The sequence below is a fragment of the Oenanthe melanoleuca genome, chromosome 7 (genome assembly GCF_029582105.1).
Source record: "Oenanthe melanoleuca isolate GR-GAL-2019-014 chromosome 7, OMel1.0, whole genome shotgun sequence".
Classification (NCBI taxonomy): Eukaryota; Metazoa; Chordata; class Aves; order Passeriformes; family Muscicapidae; genus Oenanthe; species Oenanthe melanoleuca.
The window spans coordinates 32,873-56,940 of NC_079341.1; the positions used below are offsets into that span (position 1 = coordinate 32,873).

The 24,068-nt window shown below is 51.9% G+C and overlaps 1 protein-coding gene across 1 annotated transcript in view; it reads right to left on the reverse strand.

Moving 5' to 3' along the window:
• Nucleotides 1-6,685: 6,685 nt before the first annotated feature.
• The window catches only part of LOC130255591 (zinc finger protein 883-like), a 72,691-nt gene continuing 55,308 nt past the window's right edge, over nt 6,686-24,068 (reverse strand). The window contains exons 5-6 of the mRNA XM_056496475.1: nt 11,421-11,429; nt 6,686-7,314 (exon numbers count right to left, since the gene is read on the reverse strand). Of these exons, the coding sequence (XP_056352450.1) occupies nt 6,858-7,314; nt 11,421-11,429 (466 nt within the window). The 3' untranslated portion in view covers nt 6,686-6,857. The remainder of the gene's footprint in view (nt 7,315-11,420; nt 11,430-24,068) is intronic.

Below are 24,068 nucleotides of genomic sequence, written 5' to 3' on the forward strand. Positions count from 1 at the left end.
GTCAAACTCCCTCCCAGTTACTCCCAGCACCCCCCAATCCCTCTCCCAGCCCCCCAGTGCCTCCCCCCCTCCCTCCTGTACTGTGGGATCCAGGCCATGCCCCAGTGCCAGCTGAGGGGGTGCTCCAGGCTGACGTGCTCCACCTGGCAGCTGGAGGTGACCCCACGCTGAGGGGTTGGTGTTTCCAGCAGCACCAGGAGCTGGTGGGTCCAGCCCCACTGGGGACCTGGCCTTTGCTCTGCACACAGGTTTGCAGTGCAGACCATGAAGGCTCTGCTCTGCTGCCTGGGCCGCGATGAAATGCTGGTGGCTCTGGAGCGCAAGCGGGTCTGGGACACCCTGCTCTGTGCTGACACCCAGCACTGCGCAGTGGGGCTGCTGGCCAGGTGAGACCCCCTTCTCCCCGCTGCCAGCATTGGTGCCCTGAGCCCAGAGTGCCCCACACATTCCCCGTGGTTGTGGCCGAAAACCTTGGCACCGAGGGACGGCCAAGCAGACTGGAAAAGGCTGGGAGAGGAGGAATCCCAGGAGCAGCCGCCTCCCCAGGGGCCCACGTCCCCTCGCAGGGTGCTGGGCAAAGGTCACTCTCTTCTGTGAGTCAGTCCTGGCAGAGCTTTGCCCGCCCGGCTCAGAACCTCAGTGCCTTTCTCCCCTGCCAGGGAGATGCGCCGTGGCTTGAGCCCCTTGTGTTCCTGCATCGCCACGCACCTGCTCAGCCTGCCCATCTGGGGGCAGCCTCGCTGGAATCTGCCGGCCCTGGCGTCCTTTGTGGAGCTGAGCCTGAGGGCCAGCGCTGCCTGGCTGAGCTGCCTTCCAGCTCTCTGGCCTCTGGGAGCCGCAGCCGCCTGACACGGTGCGCACCCGGTGCCGCTGCCTGGGCCCGGCCCTGGGAGGTTCCGCGCTCCTGCCGGCCGGGTCCCTGTCACTGCCCTGTGCCTTTCAGGTCCTGCAGTGTCTGCACTTGAGCAAACACGGGCACAGTGCCCTGTCGGTCATGTCCAGGCAGCTGCCGAGCGAGAGCAGGGACAGGCTGTGACTGGAGCTCAGAGGCCTCGTGGTGCTCAGCAAGGAGCCCTCGCTGGTGAGAAAGCGGCAGTGGCTGAAGCTGCACTGGCAGCTTGGGCTGGGCAACACAGCCCTTTGCACTTGCCTGGGATTCGGCAGCTGAGGCAGCTGCTCCCAGCTCTCCTGCCTCCTGCTTCAGCTGCCCGAGTGCCTTGGCACAGGCCTCTGGCCTCTGGGCCCTGAGGCAGCTGGGTGGGGGTGCAGGGTCAGGGCCCTGTTGGTTCTGCAGCCCTCCAGGGCTTCACAGCACAGCCTTGTGTTGCACACAGAGCGGAGGAATATGCGGCCTGTATCAACACCTGGTGGAGCAGCTGGCTGATCCAGATGGAGAGATGGTGGGGATGACCCTCTCTGTGCTCGCCCATATGCTCCAGGGGAAAGACCTCAAGATACCCAGCGCCAGCACCCCGAAGCTGGCTGAGCCACTCCTGCCACACTTTGAGAACATAAGGCTCTGTGCCCACGGGCACTGGACACTGCCCGGAAACTTTGTGCCCTGGGCAGTTTTGGGCCTTTGCCCTCCTGAGCTTGGACTAGTCAGTGCTGAGCTCTTCTCCTTTCCTCCAGGACAACAGCCATGTGCAGCTGCTCTCCATCCAGCTCTTCTGCAAGGTGATGGAGCTGGTAGTGGAAGAGGGGAAAAGGCTCTCACGAGAACTGTGAGCCAGAGCCTGCTCCCACTCTTCTTGCGCTGGCACGACGAGCACGGGCGCCTGGCGAAGGTGAGGTTTTGTGCCGTGCTGCTGCATCCCTGGCAGGGGCTCTGCTGCTCCTGCCCTGGCGCCTCGCGGGCTCCAGCCTCGCCCTGCCCTTGGCACAGGGACGCGGGTCCCGTGCCCCGGGCTCTGGTGCCGCCTCCGGCTCTCTGCTGCTCTCCAGGCCTCTGCTTTGTGCGGCACGCCTCCTGAGGAGGAGGGATCTCGAGGAGCTGCTGCACGAAGGTCACAAAGTGCCTGGTAAGGCTGGCCTGGAAGCCCCAGCTGCAGACTGGAGAAGCCCCCTGGCCCCGGAGCTCAGCGTGCGGGGCCGGCAGCTGTGGCCCTGCCCAGCGCCGCAGCCAGAGCAGCCACAGCCTGCGCCCCACACGGGGGCTGCTCCCTTCGCTGAGGCTGCACGGGCTCTGTGCTGCCAGGGCTTGCTGGAACACTCCTGATGGGAGAGAAGGAGGAGCTGCAGGCCCTCAGTGAGGGTGAGTGAGAGCAGCCGCCCTCGGGGCAGCGGGGGCCGCCAGGGGCAGCTGCAGGTGCCGGGCACGGAGCTGCAATCGCTGCCCGGGCTGCGGAGGGCTCTGCTCCCTGTGCGGACGAGGGGCCGCGTGGGCAGAGCACGGAGAGCTCTCAGGGACACAGGGGGATCCGTGGCCATGTCTTGGTTTGAAGGACAGGTGTCTGCCGATAAAGGCAGAAGCTTTTTTTTGAAATGGAGAATGTAAACCCCCTTCTTCTAAATTATTATTTTAATTTTGAAATTAAGGGGCTTTCATGCAAAGATATGGGAATTAGGAATAACAGTTACCAGGAAAATTAAAATAGAAACGCAGTATTACAAAGAACAATTCCAACCCTGACAGAGTCAGAATACAATCTGACACCCTGTCAGTCAGGGTGTTGGTAGAAGTCTAATTAAATGGTGGCTACAGTTTTCCTGCCTTGGTAGATGTGCTTCAGTTGAAGCAGTGGTTCTGTAGAAAGGTGCAGTTTTCTTTTGAAGGTTTAGGGATGATGTGGAAAGATCCGGTTTTCCTCTGGAATTCAGTGGAAAGACAGTATCTTGTTGTCCAAATTTCAGGTTTTTTATCTACGTAGGAAAATCTTGGCTCCTCCCCCTGACTGGAGCATTTCCCAAGGGGATATTGTGACTTTATTAGTCATACAGTGGAACTTAGTGGCTTATCAGCAGATGATATGTTCCTGGAGGGAGGATGGGTTGTAGAAAAGATGATTGCCCCACCTGCTCTTAAAGATGGCCCATTAACAGATAGTATGTGCCACAGAGATAAGGAATCACTACTCCACCCGGCTTTAACAGAGGGTGATAGAATACACATTTCTGGCCACATCAACCCAACACAGGTCAGCACCTTCCAGCCCGTGCCCTGGTCTCCCTCTCCCTCGTGGCCATGGCAGGAGCCGGGTGGGATGGCCCTGGCAGGAAAGTTTCCTTGGATTCCCGCAATCCGGCCTCTGACTGTGGCTCTGTTCCTCTCTCTTCTAGCCCTTCAGGCCCTGAGGGAAGACGAGAGCCCCTCCTTCATGAGCCAGGTTATCCAGGTTGCATCTGACAGAAGATCTGCCGAACTTCATCTGCTGGATCAGAAGAACCAGTGTCCTTCAGCGACCTTCCCATTGAAGATGGGACCAGCTGCAGAGCAGAGGGGACCCGCTGGAGCTCCAGGCACAGCTCTTGCTGGTCACAGCTGAGCCTGTGGAAGCTCCACGAGCTCCTGCCATCTCCCTCCCTGCTGGCAGCTCCCTCCCTCCATTCCTCAGGCCCTGCCCATCCCCTGTTTTGCCTCCCAGCTCACCCCTTTGCTTCGCCTTTCCTTCATAAAGTTTGGTTTGTTCACTTTACCCACGTCTCTGTGGAGCCTGAGTGGTGCCAAACCTGAGCCCTGGGACACACAGGGCCCTGCTGCCATTCTCTTCTGTGCTGTGCTCTGTGCACGGACAGAGAGGAAAAAGGGCAGCTCATGCTGCAAAGCTCCCTGTCCTGCAGGTCCTCTTGCACAACACCGTGGGGTTAAAGGCTGTGCTGAGCACGCTGAAGGGGACAAGGAGCCTGGGTTTTAGAAGAGCCAGCTTGAGTATGCTCTGAGCCCAGCCTTGAGGGATTCCCTGGCAAGCATCCACGGAGGGCAAAGGAGCTTGCAATGCTGGAATTGTTCACAAAGAGCTTCCTGAAAGCACAGCAATGCTCCATCCCCACACAGGGACGGGAAGAGGCCATCGTGCCCTAGCAGTGAGCTCTGGGTGTGCTAAAAGCAAATGAAGCAGCAGCAGCAGCAGTGGCAGAGTGGCTGAGACTCAGAGCGCGACCGTGCCAGTGGAGGGAGCGCTGCCAGGCAGTGCCTGCACGCTGGGTGAGGTTCTGGGGGTTCTGGTCTCCCCACACGCGAGGAATGGCAGCCCCTGCCTCAGACCCAGTCAGAAACCCAAGCAAGTGAGACCAGAGGCAGGGGACTGTCACAACAGCCAGAGCTGCACTCACTTTGCCACTGCAGCCCCGTGCCCAGGACTGGTCACGCTCCTGGAACAGGAGGCTTTAGATGTGGCTCGAGCAGTGGCTCCATGGCCTTTTGGCTCTCAGATTGCGTTTGAAGCAGGCAAGGAGGGGGGGAAAGGTCTTTTGCATAGGATAAAAAGGATTTATTACGTTGAAGAATCTGTGGAGCAAAAACAAAAATGGCAAAGGTGCAATAACTTAAATATGGGGGAGGTTCAAAGGGAAGGTAAAAATTCTTAGCAAATTGGAGAAATTTTGAGGAGGGATTAAGAGTAGGGTTTAACAAAGGCACTGTCCAATGAGGGAGGTAGGGGGGAAAACTGGGTCATATGGACTAATGAGACCTGGATTTTAGGGGATTTTTAAAGAGGAATTCCAAGCAGGGGGTTGGCACAAAGCAGGATTGACAGGTAATTCAGGACAGATTGACACGGTGGGTAGAGGACTGAACCATTAACTTGGGCAATAACAGAACACACCATTAACAAGAAGCAGACTACAACAGGTGTCTGTGCAAGCTGGGGATCCTCATGCTTAGGAGGGAGGGAAGTATCTTTTTTGGAGGGGTTTCCACCTCACTGTCTCCAAAATCTTGGTCTTTGCCCCAGTTCATCAGCATTTGGCTGTGCAAGACACCCTTGGGCAACAGGAAATCGAAATCCTGGAATCACTGAGGTTGGATGTAGCAGTTTTGGTTTACTAATTTGAAATTTTTTTGTTGTGAGACAGAATTAGGAGGAAGATAAAAAACAGGTTTAACTTTGAATGCTCTAAAGAGAAACCTTATTCCTAAAAACTATAAGAAAAAATTGTAGAATAAAACTTTAGACTACTTTTTTAATACGAAAAATGTACAAAAAACTCAGTTAGTTTACCATCTTTGAAACAGTTTTTTACTAACTTACTTGAAAGAAGAGACATTTTTCAGTCTAAGAAGATACCTTCACAAGAAAGTTTTCTTTCAGTTTTGATATTACAGTGGTTAGCCGCCGGGAAAATGGAAATCTGATTACTATCTAAAAGACTAACAGTTTTCCTCATAACTTTTACTGAGGATTATATTAACTTATGAGGCACACTTTAAGGATTATATAAATTTAAACAAAATCTTACTTTAATTTTGAGAACAGAAGGCTTTTTTCTTTTTCTTTTTTTGGGGGAAACAACTGTGGCTTTTTCATTATTTACACATAGGGGACTACAGCAATTTTAACATTTGTTTACTTTAATATTAATGCCTTTGTTTATATTGGCCGTTAGAACAGTCATATTCATTTCATAAAATTTTTATGCCTTATAGAGGAAACAAGAATTTTTCCCCATAGTTTAAAAAAAGAGAGAAATTTTACTGCAGGACTTTTCTCCTTTCTTTATTTGGGATTTGACTTTTCTTTTTGTTTGATTTCAGTGTTTTTATATTGTTTCTGTGTGTATTACTATTTTGTTTTTGTTTTATTTAGGAGAGAGAATAAAGTATCTGTAAAGTTTTATTCTGGGCACTGTAAGAATTAATACCTTGCCTGGGCAGCAGAGTTTTTTGTGATTTTTTCCAGGTGGAGCAGTCAGAGTTATTTACAATAAAGAGCCTTTCAAGGCCACGCTGGGGGCTGGGTGAGGACTGCAGGGTTTAGTCAGAGAAGCGGTGATGAGTTTCTGGTTCATGGCTGTTCTCCAGCACCCGCTGCACTCAATCCCAGCCGCGGGCCGGGGGTTCTTCCTCCACCCTGCCCACAGACAAGGCTGTGCGGCCTCGCCAGAACGGGGCTCAGCTGTTTCTCCCCCAGGCCGCGGGGGCAGCGGGGCGGGCCCGGCCGTTCGGAGCCGCTCCGGGCCGGGGCAGGGCAGGGCTCTGCCGAGGGGCAGGGATGTCAGCAACGGGCCTTTCCTTTCCTTTCCCTGGATATCGGGGGCCCGGCAGCTTCCTGAGCTCTGAGTCAGAGCCCGCCTGCCCCTGCCCGGCCCGGGCCGCGAGGAGGGGGCCTGGGCTGGTGTGACTTTGTGAGAGGCTGCAAGGGAAAGAGAACTTGCCCGGGGCTTTTTGTCTTTATGTGTGTATTACAGATGCATAAACTTCCTTATTGCTGTAACAATGTGTCAATGTGTCAATATTAAAAATCCAACACTGACTTGTTCTTGTCAGATAAAAGGGAGACTGCCCAGATCTTGACAGGTAAAAAATTTCAGGAAATCTTTACAAATCACCACATAGAAAAAGACCTCCAAGACTATTCAGTATTCCTGGATGCCTACAGGAGACAGGACTGAACACAAAAGATTTGCCAGGGTTGAAAGTCAACAAATCCATTCTCCCCAAGGAATTCCCAATGTCAGTTTGCGTCCTGATGGATGTTCCTGTCCCTGTGTTCATCCAGGTGCCCACAGGGAGACAGGATGATGCAGAGCTCCTCCCACCAGGTGTCTTCCCAACACAGATCACCAGGACCAAGGATCATCAGGGCTCTGCCCAACGGGGTCACTGGGGATCATCCAACACTGATCCTCCCATGGGGGATGGAGCTGGAGCAGAGCACAAAGCTCTTCCCACACTTGGGGCACTCACAGGGCTTCCCTTAGTGGTGGCTTCGTTGGTGTCGGGTCAAGGTTGAGCTGTGTGAGAAGCTCTTCCCACACTCAGGACACTCGTAGGGCCTCTCCCCAGTGTGGATGTGCCGGTGGGCACTGAGGGTGGAGTTGTGCTTGAATCCCTTCCCACAGTTGGCGCAGTGGAAGGGCCTCTCCTCTGTGTGAATCCGCTCATGTAGGAGGAGATGGGAGCTGGTCTGAAACCTCTTCCCATACTCAGGACACTCACAGGGCCTCTCCCCAGTGTGGATGTGCTGGTGTTTTCTCAGATTGGAGCTGACCCCAAAGCTTTTCCCACATTCCAAGCAGGTGTAGGGCTGTTCCCAAGTGTGGATCACCTGGTGCTGCATCAGGTGGGAGATGTTCCTGAAGCTCTGCCCACATTTCCCACACTCATAGGGCTTCTCCCCAGTGTGGATCCTCTGGTGCTGGATCAGATGGCACCTCCAGCTGAAACCCTTCCCACATTCCAAGCACTTGTGGGGCTTCTCCCCTCCATGAGGCTTCTCCACCAGCTCTGAGCTCTGCCTGCATCTCCAGCTGCCTTCCTGGCTCAGGGAGGGTCTTCCCTCCTCATTTCAGCTCCCTGGGCTGGGTTTGCAGCCCCTCCTTGGGAGGGATCTCCGGGGCTTTTCCTCCTTCTCCATCCACCCACACCTTGGGAATGAAAAATCCTGGTTTGAGGGAAAAAACAAGAGAAGAGGGCCTTGGTCTGGGGGTTCTTATTTGCCCAAGTTCAACTCAGGAAGACATTGGGCATCTTGTGTCTGTAGGAACCCCCAAAACACCAGCCCAAAAATCCTCCAAATATCAAGACACAGATGAAAAAGCCCCGCAAACGGAGAGATTTAGCCATAATCCCCTCCAAAATATAAAGATTCAGCCCCTGTAAAAAACCAAAGCAACAATGCTTAGGCCAGTAAAACTCAGAAACACCAAGATTGACCTATGTAAAAATCATAGATCCCACTCCCCTGTAACCTGCTGCATGTGTGGGAAGCAATGCACATGGGACTGGGGGAGAGGCTGTAGACACAAGGAGGGGTGGAACCTTGTGCTGATTCCCATTTCTGCTCCTCCTTCTCCTGTGTCCCTGCCCTTCCCACATTTGTCTTCCTCCTACTATTGCTCTTCCTCCTGCACAATCCCACCTTCTCCTCCCACATGCATCGTTTGACCATTTTGTTCTTCAACCCTGCTTCTCCTTCCCTTCTCCTGCTACCCCCAAACCCAGCACCCACTGCCGGCTCCCTCTTCCCCCCAAACCCACAGCATCCCAGCGCAGGGGCAGGGATGGAGCTGGGGCAGCTCGGGCTGGGGCAGCTCGGGCTGGGGCAGCGCTGGGCTCTCGGCTGCTCCCTCCCGCACTCGGTCCCCACTGCAGCCGCTCCCAACACGACAGCGTGGGGGGGCCCGGCCTTGGCGCTGCCCCCTCCCACCTCCCCAAATTCCCCTCGGGGGGCGCTGGGCCCGGGGGGGGCGCAGGTGGGGTCCAGGTGGGGAACGCTGGGAGCTGCGGCTCTGCCTGGACCCCCATGGAAGGAAGACGAGGAAAGTGTCTTTACAAACAGATGCTGGGAATCCCCTTGGACATAGGGCCAGGGACGGGTACATAAGGAAGTGACCGCAGAAGCCATCGGGTTCAGAAAATGTTGTTAATTGACCACACAGACTGCTGCTCAGCCAACGTCCTGATAAATTCATAAACTCTCAGAAGGAGAACAAAGACCTAACAGAGCCATGAATATGGTTAGCTATACAAAAGTGGGGTGCATATTAAGGGGGGGATGCAGTGGGTGCATTGAGAAGTCTGTACCTCTCAAGTACTTCAGCCAAGTAGAAGAAGCCTCTGTGAAATGGCTGAATGCTCAGGCTAAAAAGCATCTTTCAGTACTTACTTGGGGGAAAAAAAAACACATATAGAAGGGAAAAGGTTAAATATTTGCCACATGTATTGACTGAAGGTTTGTTCTGTATTGACCCAGAGAAGGACCTGGGAATCTCACAAGTAACGTTACCCAGCAATGGAGCTGAGACAATTCTGAGAACTAATAAGGAATTGCAGGAGCTGGATTGAGGATTCTCTGTTTGAGCCAGAACATTGTATGAGTTTTTAAACCCAGACAGCCTCAATGTTGTGGTATGGATTCAAGAAACAGCATAACTTCAGAAAATTAAATAAAACCAAAATGTTTGGTGCCCCAGTCATGGCTCTTCCAGACTCAGAAAAGAAATTGGAATTATGTGAGTGTTATAGTACTGTCCTGGCTGAAGGGCAGGTGTCTGCCGATAAAGGCAGAAGTTTTCCTTTGAAATAGAGACTTTAATTCCACTCCCCCCAAGTATTATAATTGTTTGAATCAAAGACTCTGAGGCAGAGATAAGGGGGTAGGAATAACAGCCCTTTTACTAATATCTCTAACCGTACAAGCAGAAACAACAGCAGTTGTTAAAATTACCAACAAAACAGAACAGATTACTCGGTTCCAGTCCTTTCTTTAGCTGTGGGCACACTCTCTCTCAGCAGGAGCAGAGGTGGGAGGAGGTGGCAGCGGCCACACCAGTCTCGGGTGGGAGCGGCTGGAGCGGGCAGCTCCTCGCTCACCGTTTGGGTTCTGGTGCTCAGCTGTGTCCGCAGAGGCAGGAGGCTGCAGGGGGCAGATGCAGGGCAGGTGATCGCAGAGGGTCTGGCTCTCCTGCGTTCCGCCGCGTGGCTCCAGACCGGGGGATCCTCCTCCGAGGTCCCGGAAGCACGAGTGCCCGTCTCCAAGCCGATCCCACCTACCCCTTTTGTCTAGAGTCCTTAGAAGGGCCTGGGTGTAACCCTGCCAGTTCCATTGGCATGATAATGGGAAAAATTCTTTAAAGTGACACAGTAATAGAAAAACACTCAACCCCCAACATGTACATATTATATTATTGCTTTTGGTAAATATTAAAAGTAATGCTACACGCATAATGTTGGAAAACTTGCTGTATTAATAAAATTTCTTTTAGCTTTGCTATTAACCAAACTTATAAATAGTACAGCTATAAATATATTTTTCTTGGACTATAACATGGTGAGATAAAAAGCTTTTGTTCATGTAATTAATTAAGTCCGAGAATGGTAGAAAAGATAATCAAGAAATGTTTCACATTCTTGGATTATGGGACACCAGACCTCCAGGGAAGGAAAAAAATGTTGGTTTACAGGTTGGAGGGAATGTGTTTGAACAATGCATGAAAGACCGATGAATATGCAAGAGGTTGATGCATTAAGGAAGTGCTTTCTGAGTTAGGTAGGCTCTTGTCTAGAGGCCAAGTACCCTGTGGGTATAACTTTTTGCTTTATTGTTTGTCTCTTATTGCCTTTTATTAAACCTTTAAATACTTACAAGGAGAGTCCATCTTGCTTTTAAAAAGTGGATGTTAAACAGGGCCATTCCAAAGGGATTCTTGTGATTAAATGTTTAACCCAGATTGGCCAGAGTGGCCTCATTGTCTGTAGAATTATGCAGCCACAGCTTTAATGGGACCTGAGGCACAAAAACTGATGGCAGGAGGATCTCCTGGTGTTCAAGTTCTGGCACCAAGTTAAAGCTTCGATAACCAAAAGAGCCTCTACATGGATGAGCAGTACTTGGAGATTACAGAATGAAACTTGTTCAGTGGCACAGGAGGATTTAGAATTGAGGACAGGGGAAGGGTTTAACCCAGCCTCCTGTTTGAACAGCCTGCACAGGGGCTGGGAACAAACCCATGGCTGCATTCAAGTGACAGAGCTCCAGAGCCAGGCTGGGAGAGATTGAGAAGACATTCCCTGGCCTGAGGGACAAAATGTGTTCATGGATGGGTCTGCAAGGGCAGGAGAAGGGAAAAGAGTTCCAAGACACGCTGTGATTAAGGAAAGGGAATTAGAGCAAGACTTACACTCTGCCTAAGGAGTGCAGAGAAGCACCACTGGTGGCCAAGTGCCGTGGCCCATCCCAAGTGTCCCTGAGCACAGAAACAGCCCCAGCACAGCTCAGCACGGGGGGACCCCTCACCCTGGGCTCAGGGGCTCTCAAGCCCCGCAGATTTGCACTTCCCGGCTGCAGCACCAGCATGGGAGGCCCCACTGAGCCTGCACTGAAGGCAACGCAGCAGCAGCCAGGGCTCCACAGCGGGGGAAGCCCCTGGGGCTGCCCACACATCCTCTGCTCAAATCCTCTGCCTGGGCACCCTCCTTCGGCATCTCCAGCCACTGGGGCCAATCCCTGCTGCCACTGCTGCAGCTTCGCTGCTTTCTGTGCCTGCACTGCCACAGCTGCTGGGGAACACACCGGCACAATTCCACTCTGGCTCTCCATTACACTCACACACTGGCCTGCCTGGGATTCGATTGCTGGAAAATACACAAAATCTAAAAAAAAAAAAAAAAAAAAAAAAAAAATCTTAATTCTGGACTCGGGCTTGGTTTGCCTTTGCATTGGGGAAAGGAATTTCGAAGGGTTTTTTTAAGGAATGTTATAGCATTCAACAGAGATCAGTTTAACATCCCAACAAACTGGGAATAGCCCAAAAGACACCCACAAATGTAACGACCATTAACAAAACATCAACGGCCATTAGCAAACATCAAGGAACACCCACCCCAGACACAGCCCCGGACAGTGCTGGAGACACCTGGTCTGGAAAAGGCTGAGAAGGAAATCCAGGAGTGGGACCAAATTAACATCAGAAGGACAGAATCAGAGGCAAAGAAATCCGGGTCCTATAGTAAATTAGATACTAAGAACTACACAACTTGGAAGGAATGAACATCAATCCAATGTATTTCTTTGGATTCTGACTGTATGAAATTTCGGAAAAATCCAGTGCAATTCCCGTGTCATGGAATGATTTTCTCTGCACACCCGGACTATGTGTGGAAGAAATTATTTCTGTTGCACATCTTCGCAAGAATCAAATAATGTCTTGACTCTCTAACACTAAAGATGTCAATTAAAAAGCAGATTGTGGGGGCCATATGTGAGTCATGCAATGGCTGCTGTGCAAGAGAAACATGGGTTCCAGTTAGCCAGGGGAGGAGCTTTAGAAATGCAAATTAACACTGCTGGGGCAAAAACATCCATTTATCATTGGAATTACAGAATTAGGTTACAAGGACAGGCAGTGAGGTCACTGAGAATGTCAGGAAAATTAATCCAAAAACACCAGAAGTTTATGTCCAAAAAGGAGACAGAAGAGTTCTGCTTTGCTTTATTTGAATAAAGGGAGAGGCCATGGGCCATTCCTCTGTGATCTCTCAGATTTTTGGAGGACGCAGCCTCCTTTTTACCCTATTTTCCCGGCCGTATTTCTCTATCTCCTTTTCCATTCACTGAGATACTTGAGAGGTACAGACATCCCGCAACGCCTCACACACATGATTCCCTTCTAATTATAACCCCCCCTTTTAATTCTTAATTCTTAAAGAAGTCACAGCTTTTCCCCATTGCTTTTTTCTTCTTTCAATATCCTGTTTCACTTATCAGCAAACCTACACTATGTTTGTAAAGGCAATTGTCTTTTTCCATTCATCAATCAGTGGAATCCATCCCATTGTTTCTTTTATCCCTCAATGCTGGTCTTCTCTACCAGCAGATCCACAGCTCATTTGTAAAGACAAATCCAACATTCCTTTCAAGAATAATCCCAAAACCAAAGAGGATTCAGGAAAAGAGATTGAGTCAATAGTAATTAAAACATTGCAAACGCAATTCTTGAGAAAATGAGGAGGGAGTGAAAGCAGGAAGACTAATATCGTGGGAGGGGTGCACATTAAAGGGGACATGCAGTAGGTGGATCAGGAAATCTGAACCTTCCAGGTACCTCAGCCAGGGCAAAGGGAGAGGCAGATGCAGATGGGACAATGAGGACAAAAATGAGGCTATGTTTTAGAGACATATTCAAAGTTTTTAACACAGTTCCTCCCCCATCTCACCTTTTTCAACCGAGTGCAGTTGTCCCAGTCCTGATAACTTTTTACTTTGTTAAAATTTCTTTTACAGAAGTAAACCTTATAAAAGACATCGTATTGATTCTAACAATTGCTAAAGCCAACACTGTAATATATTTATCACAGTGGCCTTGAGCTTAGAGCCAGGCTTGGGCTAGGGAGTGCAACAGGGGCTGCCATAGGGCTTAGGTGCAAGAATAGTGTTGGCCTTAGGGCAGGAACTGGGGCTGAGTTTGGGAGTTCAAGCTAAAGCTGGCATTGGACTGTGGGCTGGTGCCCAAAGCTGCACTTAGGGCTTGAGACTGCCATGGAGGCTGGGCTTAGAGTTGCAATTGGGTTGGCTTTGGGTTTAGGGCTAAACGTGGCATTTGGTTTAGGGCTGAGCATTTGGCAAGGGGCTGGAATTGGGGCTGGGCTTTAGATTAGAGCTGGAATTGGGGTTAAGGCTAAATGTGCCATTTGCCTTAGGCCTGGCCTTGATGTTGGCTCTGGGGCTGCAGCAGTCTGGCACTGGGATGAGGTTTAATCCGGGAGGGTGAGTGTGTCTCACCATGGAGCTCAGGATCAGGGTGAGCTTTGGGACCGAGCGCACGCCCAGACGGACAGGGGAGATGTCGCTGCAGGATGTCCCTGGCATTGTCACAGCCCTGCTCAGGCACCACCAAAAGGCAGCAGGGGCTGGCTGGTCCCACATCCAAGTGCTCCCAGCACCCAGAATATCCCTCTGTCCAGTCTGTTCAGCTGTCCTGGACATGCTCCCTCCAGGCTCTTTGTCACCTCCTTGATCCAGAGCATGGGATATTGAGTGGCTGCACACAAGTGGCTCCAGGACACTTCCTGCTGGGACACTTGCCTCTGGGAACAGCTTCTTGTACATGGCTGGGCTCCCCTTTATACTTCCAGGCATTTCCTGCCCATCTGCATCCTCAGGGATGAGGCTGTTTGTCTCACAGCCGTGGCTCTGAGGGAGCAGGGACGCCTGTGCAAAGGGCTGCCTCCCTCTGCATTCTGGCACCTCTCACCGAGGCTCTGCCAGGGGTGAAGGCTCTTGCAGAAATATCCCAAGGCTGCAGATCTTCCTCATCCTGCTCCTCCACTGCTGGTACCACAGAGTTCTCTGCACATAGGAACACCACCTTTTCCTCTGGAGGATCCTGTTCCAGCACAGCACCGAGGGTCTTCTGCTGTGGAACCACCACAGCATCCTTAAAACCGTGGGCTGGGAAGTGACAGCTCCTGGCAATGGCTGCTGTGTGTCTGGCTGATGGGAACCCTATTCTGCAACGGCCTTGGCTTCCACTTTTGCTTTCTGGATTTTCCTGGCCAATCTGCATGCTCAGGAAGGAGCAGGTTACGGTGACACCTGTAGGGAAAAAAACAGAGGATGTGGAATAAAAGGAGAAGGCACACCATTGAGTCGAGGCAGGAGAAATATAAAAAGGTTTCTAAAATGGAGTCAGTAGCAGATGTAAGGTGGTGTAGTGGTTTTGATTTGTCAATTTCCATACACTCATTTCCTGCTGTGAGATGGGATTAGGAGCAAAAGCAAGGCAGGCTTAAAACTTAGAGAGTGTAAAGGAAACTTTTATTAACAACCTAAAAGAATAATAAAATTCAGAAGAAAACCTTTTCTTAGGTCTCAATACAGGATGTGACCAAAAGTCCGCATTTTATCAGCATCTGTTGAATCCAGGTGGGGCAGTGTTCCTTATCTCTGTGGGAGATATTATCTGCTAATGAGCCATCTGTTGAAAACAGGTGCAGCAGTAATATTTATCTTTTCCACAACCCATCCTTCCTCCAGGGATATATCATCTGCTAATGGGCCATTGAGTTCCACTGCATGACTGATAAAATTACATCATCCCATTGGGAAATGCTCCAGCCAGGGGAGGAGCCGAGCCTTTCCTACCTGGATAAAAACTGAGATGATGAACACCAAAGCAGCCTTTTTCCCCTGGATTCCAGAGGAAAACCAGACCATTCCACATCATCACTGGAGCTTCAGAGGAAAACTGCATCCTTCTACAGGATCACTGCTTCAGCTGAAGCACATCTGCCACTCCAGGAGGACTGCAGCCACCATTTAACGGGACTGCTACCAACACCCTGACTGACGGAGTGTCAGGTTGTGTTCTGACTTGGTGAGTGTTTTGGGTTTCTTCTTTGCACTTTGTAATACTGTATTTCTATTTTAATTATCCTAGTAAAGTACTGTTCTTCCTATTCCTGTCTCTTTGCCTTTGAGCCCCTTACATTCAAAATTATAATAATTTTGAGGGAGGGGGCTTACGTAATCCCTTTTAAAGAGACACTCCTACCTTTCTTAGCAGACCCCAGCATTTCAAACCCAGACAGGCAGATTTTGGGTCTGAATCTTAGTGTTTTGGGAGCTTTATACAGATGCAAGTTGCCCAAAGATTTCCTGAGTTGAACTTGGGAAAGGAGGGATTCCCAGTCCATGGAGCTCTCTTCTTGTTTTTTTTTTTTTCCCAAACCAGGATTTTTCATTCCCAAGGCGTGCAAAGACAGAGCAGGAGGAAAAGCCCCAGAAATCCCTCATGAGGAGAGGGAAACCCAGCCCAGGGAACTGCGAGGAAGAAAGACCCTCCCTGAGCCAGGAAGGCGGCCGGAGATGCAGGCAGAGCTCAGAGCTGGTGGAGAAGCCTCATGGAGGGGAGAAGCCCCACAAGTGCTTGGAATGTGGGAAGGGTTTCAGCCGGAGGAGCAATCTGATCCAGCACCAGAGGATCCACACTGGGCAGAGGCCCTATGAGTGTGGGAAATGTGGGAAGAGCTTTACAACTATTTCTTATCTGCTGCAGCACCAGGTCGTCCACACTGGGGAACGGCCCTACACCTGCTTGGAATGTAGGGAGACCTTTAGGTGGATGTCTAGCCTGATTAGACACCAGCGCATCCACAATGGGGAGAAGCCCTATGAGTGTCCTGTGTGTGATAAGAGGTTTCACACCAGCTCCGAATGCCTCCTACATGAGCGGATTCACACAGAGGAGAGGCCCTTCCGCTGCCCCGACTGCGGGAAGGGATTCAAGCACAACTCCACTCTCATCAGACACCGGCGTATCCACACTGGGGAGAGGCCCTACGAGTGTCCTGAGTGTTGGAAGAGCTTCTCTAGGAGCTGTCACTTGACCCGACACCAACGGAGGCTCCACTAAGGGAAGCCCTGTGAGCTCTTCCCCGAGTGTGGGAAGAGCTTCGTGCTCTGCTCCAGCTCCATCCCCCATGGGAGGATCGGTGTTGGATGATCCCCAGTGGCTCGTTGGGCAGAGCCCTGGTGATCCGTGCTCCTGGTGATTCCCGTTGGGTGGGGGAAGGTGTTGGAGAGATTTCTCTCCCTTCTCCTTGTCCTGCTGTGTTTTGGTTGGTAATAAATTCCCTTCCTGTGTCCAGGCTGGGTCTGTTGTTCCCGTTCGGTGCTCGGGACGGGATCTCTCCTGTCCCTTCTCTCAACTCCCGGGCCTCTCCTCAGCCAATCAGACAATGCGATGGTGAAGATTCAGCCAATCAGGGAGAGCAGCAGTGATGACTCCCCGGTTGCCGGGCAGACCCGCAGCACCCAGTGTTCCCCACCTGGACCCCGCCCTCCCCGCGCAACCACGATCCCCCCGCGGGGTCCCCCCAAGTCCCTCCCCAGTCCCGCCCCACAATAAACGGGACCGGGGTTGTGCGCTGTCGCTCTATAAGAGGGGCGGCACCCGCAGCTGCCAGAGAAGCCGCGATGGGACGCGCCGGAGCCACGAGTGACGGTGACGGGCTGACGCTTGCGCTTGTCCTGCTGCTGGCCACTGTGGCTGCCTGCTGGCCCTTGGCCGCTGGAAGCCACGGGGGCGGCAGACAGGGAGAGCAAAGCGCAGCAGGCGCCCCGCGGTGCGGCCCAGAGGCTCCGGAGGGAGCCTGGGGCCCCTGTGGCTCCCGAGCCCTGCAGGCCTCGGGCGGGCCCTGGCAAGCGGCCACGTGCTCCCGCCAGCCCCCTGGGCAGCCCTGCAGCTGCGGCCCCTTGGTGGCCGTGGCCCAGGAGCTGCAGGATCTGATGCGGCTGCTCTGGGATGTGGCAGGAGTTGTGGAGGGAACTGTAGGAGCTGGTGAAGTGGGGCCACCTGTCCCCAGGGAGAGCCTCAACCCTGCAAGGATGGCACAGCAGCGGAGAGCCGCCATCCATGCAGGGGCCTCAGGCTGTCAGAGAGCCTCCATCCTGCCAGGAGCCTCTGCTATCTCTGACAGCCTCCATCCCTGGCAGAGGCTCAGTGAGACCTGTCAGGCTGCGGAAGGTGCAGAGCCCGTGGAAAGGTCTCCCAGCTCCCTTGGACTCACGGGCGTAAGCCTGACCATCGATGTGGCCAGGGAAAGCCCAGAAGTCCAAATGGGAGCCCAGCCTGGTGCAGAGGAGCCTTGTCAGGAGCAGCTGGGGGAGCAGCAAGTGTGCTGGAGCCGGCTGTTGCTGGCCCACAGCAGCCAGGACGCTGTGCCAGTTGTGCCAGCTGGCAACAGCCCCAGCCTGCTGGTGGAGCCGACCCTCTAGACACCAAGAGGGTTCCTCCATCTTCAGGAAGCTGCCCCAAGACAGCCCTCGAGCAGCACGAAGGCCTCTCTAACAGCAGGTGAGATCTGGCCAGGAGCTGTGTGAGGCTGCTCCGGGGCTCTTGAGGGGCATCCCCAGGCCAGGCCAGAGCCCCTGAGAGCAGCCTAGTCCCTGGGCGCCTCCAGTGCCTCTGATGCCAAAGGCTTCAGAGGCTTCAAAAAGCGCTGTGTGCTTTGCAGCTGCTCCTGAGCGGGCGTGGGCTCAGCAGCGAGCCGGGGCATGGCGGGCCTGGCGATGCCACGGACCGGTGGTGGGGCCGGGCAGGGGGCACCTGCCGAGCATCCCCTGGGGCCGGGCAGGAAGCCCAAGCAGCAGGGAGGCTGCCCGGAGGGGCGCTGGGGCATCCCAGGCAGGGGCAGGGCAGCAGCCACAGGGCAGCATCAGGCCCGCTGCAGGCATTGTCTCCTCCTCACAGCCCGACGGCACCCGTGTTCCCATGGAGATCGTGCTCATGGAGAAGGTGGGCTCTGGCTGCCGCTCCATCATCCAGCTCCTCGACTGGTTTGAGCTGCCAGACAGCTTCCTGCTGGTCATGGAGCGCCCGGAGGCATCTCGGGATCTCCTGCAGCTCCTGCTGGAGCACGGTTCCTGAGCGAGGAGGTGGCGCGCTGGCTTTTCCGCCAGGTGCTGGAGGCCGTGTGGCACTGCAGCGCCTGCGGCGTCCTGCACCGCGACATCAAGCCGGAGAACCCCCTCGTGGAGCCGGAGAGCGGCGAGCTGAAGCTCCTCGACTTCGGCTGCGGCACCTTCCTCCAGGAGCGCGCCTTCCCACGATTTGCCGGTGAGCCCCCAGCCCGGGCCCTGCTCCCAGCGCCAGGCACTGCACGGCCCCATTCCCTCCTGGCCTCGGGGCTGCGGCCTCCAGCCGGCTGCCGGCTCGTGGGGCGCGGCATCTGCCCCGTGCCGAAGGGCAGACGGCAGCCGGCCCCGCCGACAGACAGGGGGCTGCAAAAACCGGGATCCGGCCCCTCGGTCTGCCTGGCCCGCAAGGCCGTGGGCTGCTCCGCTGGCTTTCTTTGCCTTGCAGAACGGTGTCTTGCCTTTGGCCAGTTGCCCGGGGGACGTGGGGTGGCTCCGGGGGCAGTGGGAGCCGCCGGCGCAGCCCCTGCCTCAGCCAGGAGCCGGCGCCGGGCTCTGCAAGGGAGCGGCTGCGCCCGGACAGCGCCGCCCGTCTCCCCCAGGAACACGCGTGTACAGCCCACCCGAGCGGATCGGCCTCGGCTGCTACCACGGCCATTCGGCCACCGTCTGGTCCCTGGGCGTGCTGCTGTACGAAATGGTCTGCGGGAGCCTCCCCTTCTGGGACGACCGCGCCATCGTGTCGGGGCAGCTCTTCTTCAGGCGCCAGGTCTCTCCCGGTCGGTGTCCGGCCCCAGGAAGGCAGCGGTGGCAGGTGGCGGCGCACGGCAGCCGGGCTGGCCCTCACGCAGCTCGGCGGGACGGCGCTGTGCCCTCAAGGGCCGGCCGCAGGAGGCGGCCCGTGCCGACGGGCCGGGCGCGGCACGCGTGGCTGAGGGGGGTGGCCGTGTCCCGCACGGGGCACAGGGGCTCTGGTGCTGCGGGCGCCGGGGCGGCAGCCGGGCAGGAGCCTGCTGCCCGTGACCGGCGCTTCCTGGCTTCTCTCCCCAGAGTGCGAACTGCCCGCTGGTGTTTGTCCAAGCACCCCGCGGACAGGACAGAGCTGGAGCAGATCTTCCGGCACCCTTGGGTGTGGGATGGGCGTTTTTGATGCCTCGCCGGAGCCTGTGCAGCACCCAGTGACCACGTCCCACGCAGGACCCCAAAAATAAAAGAAGCACAAACCTATTGCAGGCTGTAAACTCTGGTCCTTATCAGCAGCCTCAGCTGAAGAAATCTCTTGGCAAAAGGGGTCATCCGAGTGCTCCCTTCAGCCTTCTTCAAGCTCTCCATACCTTTCCTTCGGCATGGGAATTTTGTGTCTTCCAGCACCGGAGGGCTAGGACGGGCTTTAACAAGCCGAGAAACGCAACAGTGAAACAGCCGCTGACCTTTCGAGCTCAAGCGGCGCCTGGCGTCTCCTGAAGGGAAACAATGGGTGCATTCCGAGGGCCAGCGGGTGGCAGGGGCACAGACCTTGCTCTGCTAGCAAAGCTGGGAGAAGAACCAGAAGCACCAAAAGGTCATTTCCCGTTGAGCCCTGATGAAATCTTCCTCTTTCTTTCCCTCCATTGAGCAGCAGGCAAACGTAGGCCAGGCCTCGTGGCTCATGGCAGAGCCTTTTTCCTCCCCAGGGAGCCTCCTCACAGAAAGGGGGGAGCCCCCACAGCCCAGGACTCACCAGCTCAGCCCCCAGAGCCAGGCTGCCCCCTGAGCCCCCCGCGCCCTGAGCCAAGTGGGGATTGGCGCCCATCCCGGCCACAGCCACAACAGATCCATCGAGGTTCACACCTCTGACAAGAGGAAAAGGGCCAGCAAAACCTCCGCTCGGGCCATGAGGAGAGCAGACTTCAGGCTGCAAGGTCCCAGGGAAAATGTTTTTGAAGGTGCTGGGGTCCATCAGTGCTGGTCCCTTTTGAAACATGTTGCATGACGACCTGGTTCAAGTCCGGCACGGCGGCCCTAACCCAGAGCCACTCGGTCCATCAGCTCCAGGACACCAATGTGGTGGACAGCAAATGGCGTTTATTGAGGGGTCACAAGGGTCTTTATAGCTTGGGCAGTCAGTGTCATTTCCTCTAGCTCACGTCCGGCTGTGAGCTCAGGTCCGGAGCAGAGGGTCTGACTGTGAGTGGGGGGCGGTTCTATCTAACCGTACAGCCCGGTGTCTTCCGCACGCCTGTCCCTAACTCTCCACAGAAACGTCACCTCCTAAGGGCACAGGAGCCAGCGATTCCCAGATGCTGGAAGCCAAGGAGGTGAGGCACAAGGCTGGCTTGCCTGAACAGGTAACTTCTCTGGGAAAGAGAAGGGAAAAGGAAGCTGTGTGCCCTGTGGAATCCAGGTCAGGAGAAGAATACACAGTTGCTTCTTGCCACTGTAGGGAGAAATCTGTTACGCTGAAAGCTCAACTTGAGATGTAGGCAGCCAGAAATAAAAAGAGGGGGGACACAATAAAAAGAGTGTTTTCAAACACATTAATGGGAAAAGGAATGTGGAAAGAAAATCATCCCCTTCCAGGAAGTGGGTGGTCACTTCACAAACAGGGACAGAGACACAGTACAGGTGTTTCATGCATTCTTTGCCTTTGTTTCATGTGTTCTTTGCCTCTGTCTCCAACACTCATCCCTGCCTTTGATGCCTTAAGTTTTAGCTTTCCTATTTTTCAAGTTCTGCACTGCCTTCGTCTGAACATCATATCAAGTTCTCTTCCACAGTTTCATTAGACAAAACAATCATTTTCTAGCCTGAGAACCAAGGACACCGTTGCAGCTTCAGCCCAAATAGTTTATTTTTCCTCTGCTTTTGAATAATGAGAGATAAGACTGTAATGAGAAGGACTGTTCACAATCTGACAGAAAACAAGATGTCTGTACAGCTAAAAAAGTTCGGGCTTCTGGTATTTGCTGGACGAATGAAAAAAAAAGAAAAAAAAAAAAAAAGGAAAAATCCAACCAGCCAACCAACCAAAAAAGCCCCACAGAACTGTGTTGGTTCCCTGGGCTGGGAGGCCCCCCCGGCTCCTCAGAGCTCTTTTGCCTCCCCGAGCCCTGCCCCGCTCGGCTTCCTCGGCGCGGTGCAATCCCTCCTCCTCACCCTCTCCCTCCCCCTCCTTCTCCCCCGGCGCTCGCTGCAGAGCAGCCGAGCAGCTCTGAGTGCTGGAGCTGAGCTGCACTGTTCCCAGACTGTCTGAGAGACGCATTGAAATACGTTTGTTAAAGTCAACCTTGTCCTTTTAGTGATTTGTGATTTTAGTAGGACTGACTAGAGTGATTTAGAGCTACCTGTGTGTATGTGACATGGCAAGATTTAGCTTTTAACAGAAATGTTGATAAAATTCACCATATAGAATTGCACTAACTTGATACTGGGTTTTTTGCTAGGTTATGAGTTAGAGACTTATATACGTAAAAATATTTATTGAGATGTTTTACTTGGATGCTAGTAGAAGATCAATTAATTTTCGTGCCCAGACTGCAGAGCAGTTATCTAGGTTCTGTAACCTTGAATTTTATCTCCCACAGTTATTTGAAGCTTAGCTGTAATTGGTACATGGAATTCCACAGCATAGCCAGATGATACTGTGTTATTTTGTTTGCTTGCTTTTTACCTGGCAGCTTTAATAAGATAATTTCATCATGTATTTTGCTATAGTTTTGTTTTAACTTGTACAATATAGTGTATTTCAGAACACCTGGAGACAGCTGAGTGAAAGGCTTTAGAGAAATCTTACTAATTCGGATTTACAGACCAAGCGAAATCCTTTGGTCTTGGCACAGCGCCCAGATAATTATGAACAAAAAGTAAAGCCTAAGATAAACCCAGGCAGTTCACTGAATTGTGAGGCTCTGTAGGAGTTGATATATTCATTGCAGACATAGTGAGTATTTTGACAAATCTAATATGTAAGGTTATGGTCCCATAGGGGAGAATTTAGGTGCTCTTTTAGTAGGAAGATCTGGTAGTACTATTCAGGGTATTAATGTCCATTTAGGTGTTATTAATTCTGATTATTTGGAACAAATTTATGCCATGGTATTGGTTAGTGACCCTATTGTTATAGCTGGCTAAATGTTCCGTTCTAAATGTCTGCCAGACAAAATATATTCTTTTATTGTGCTGTTTTTCTGAAGATTAATATGAAATGAATAGAAAAGGAACCTGTATTGTTCAACTGACACCTTTTGTGAGTTGTGTTCCAATTGTAGTGGACTGGAGTCGTGGCACAGGAGGTTTTGGGATATGCAGGACCATCTCTGGTATTTTGGACTTAAGAAATGACAGAACATCATCTGGAACAACAGTGCATTGTCACAGCCAAGGGACATCATCCAGAGACTATAATTATCAGAGCTTTGATTGACACAGGAGCAGATGTGACTGTCATTTCACTGCTTTTTTGGCCTTGGTCATGATCCCTCACTGGAGCAGATTTTGGAGTTGTAGGATTGGGTGATGTGACTGTAGATGGTCTGTCTGCTGTTGTAATGAATGTGAAACATGCTGAGGGCCAACAAGCTGACATCAGGCCTTGTGTTACCAATGCTCTGTATAATTTATGGGGACAAGATTGTTTATCTCAATGGGGTGTAGAAATCACTGTGGGCTTTTAGCAAGGGCCACTGTGCTGTAGGATCCTGAATGATGGTTGTGACCTTGGCATGGTTTACAGATAAGCCTGCCTGGGCCCTCCCTATTGAAAAGCTTACTGCCCTGCAAAAATTTAGTAGCAGAACAGCTGCAAGCTGAGTATATTGAAGAATTCCTCAGCCCATGGAATACCCTAGGTTTTGTGATAAAAAGAAGTCAGGGAAATGGAGATTTTTGCAGAGTTTATGGCAGATAAATGCTGTGATGGCCAAAATGGGAGCTTTGCAAGCAGGTCTCCTAACATCCACAATGATTCTACAGAGATGGAAAATAGTTATCATTGAAATAAAATATTGTCTTTTTATTATTCCATTGACTGAACAAGAGAAAGAAAACTTGCTTTTACTGTGCCCTCTTTAAATCATGCTGAACCTAGGAAATCATTGCATGGATGATATCTTCTTGGCATCTGAAGATGAACAACAATTGTCAGCTCTTGAGCAATGTGCTGACACAATTTTGGAAACTATTGGTTTAATTATTGTCCCAGAGAATGTACAGAAACAAATGCCTTGGAAATATTTGGGGTTGATAATGGCCAATACTCAGATTATGTCTCAACTTGTCAAATTGGACACTAAAGTTAAAGCTGTTATTGATGTATAAAAATTGGTTGGTGCAATAGGTTGGATTAGGCCATATTTAGGGATAATTAATCATTAACTATTACCTTTATTTGAATTGCTATCAGGGACTACTTTCTTTACTGATAAGATATATTTGACTGCTGCAGCAGAAAAGGCTTTAGAAGAAACTGGACTGGCTTTGACGTGTAAATCTGTTAACAGGATAGATCCTTGTGTTGGAGTGTTATTATTTACCTTAAAAGATCATGAAGTGCCATGTGGAATATTGGGTCAATGGAATGATGAGTGGGGAGATACATTGCTTATTTTGGAGTGGATATTTTTATCTTTCACATCCTGGAAAACAGCTCCAGGGCTTTATGAACTTTTTGCAGACATTATCATCAAAGGTCGCAGACGTTGTCATGAGATTTTAGGCCATGATCCTCTAACTGTTGTGATAGCTGAACAGCAATGATACTTTGAACGGTGTTTTCAAAAGCCTTATGAATTGTAATCTGCTTTGTTTTATTTTACAGGCTAAATAACATATCATTAGCTTTCTCACCCTATTTTGACTTTAACCAGGGATATTAGCTTTCAGGGGAAAAATCTATCATTTTTTTCTTGTCCTGATTGTCAGATGACTCATATTTCAAAATATTACGGTACTAATCCCAGGGGTCTACTCCCTTTGCAAGAATGGCAAACTGATGTTACAAGAATGCCTGAATTTGCTCATTTAAAGTATATTCATACTATGGTTGATACTTTTTCTCATGCTATAGTTGCATCA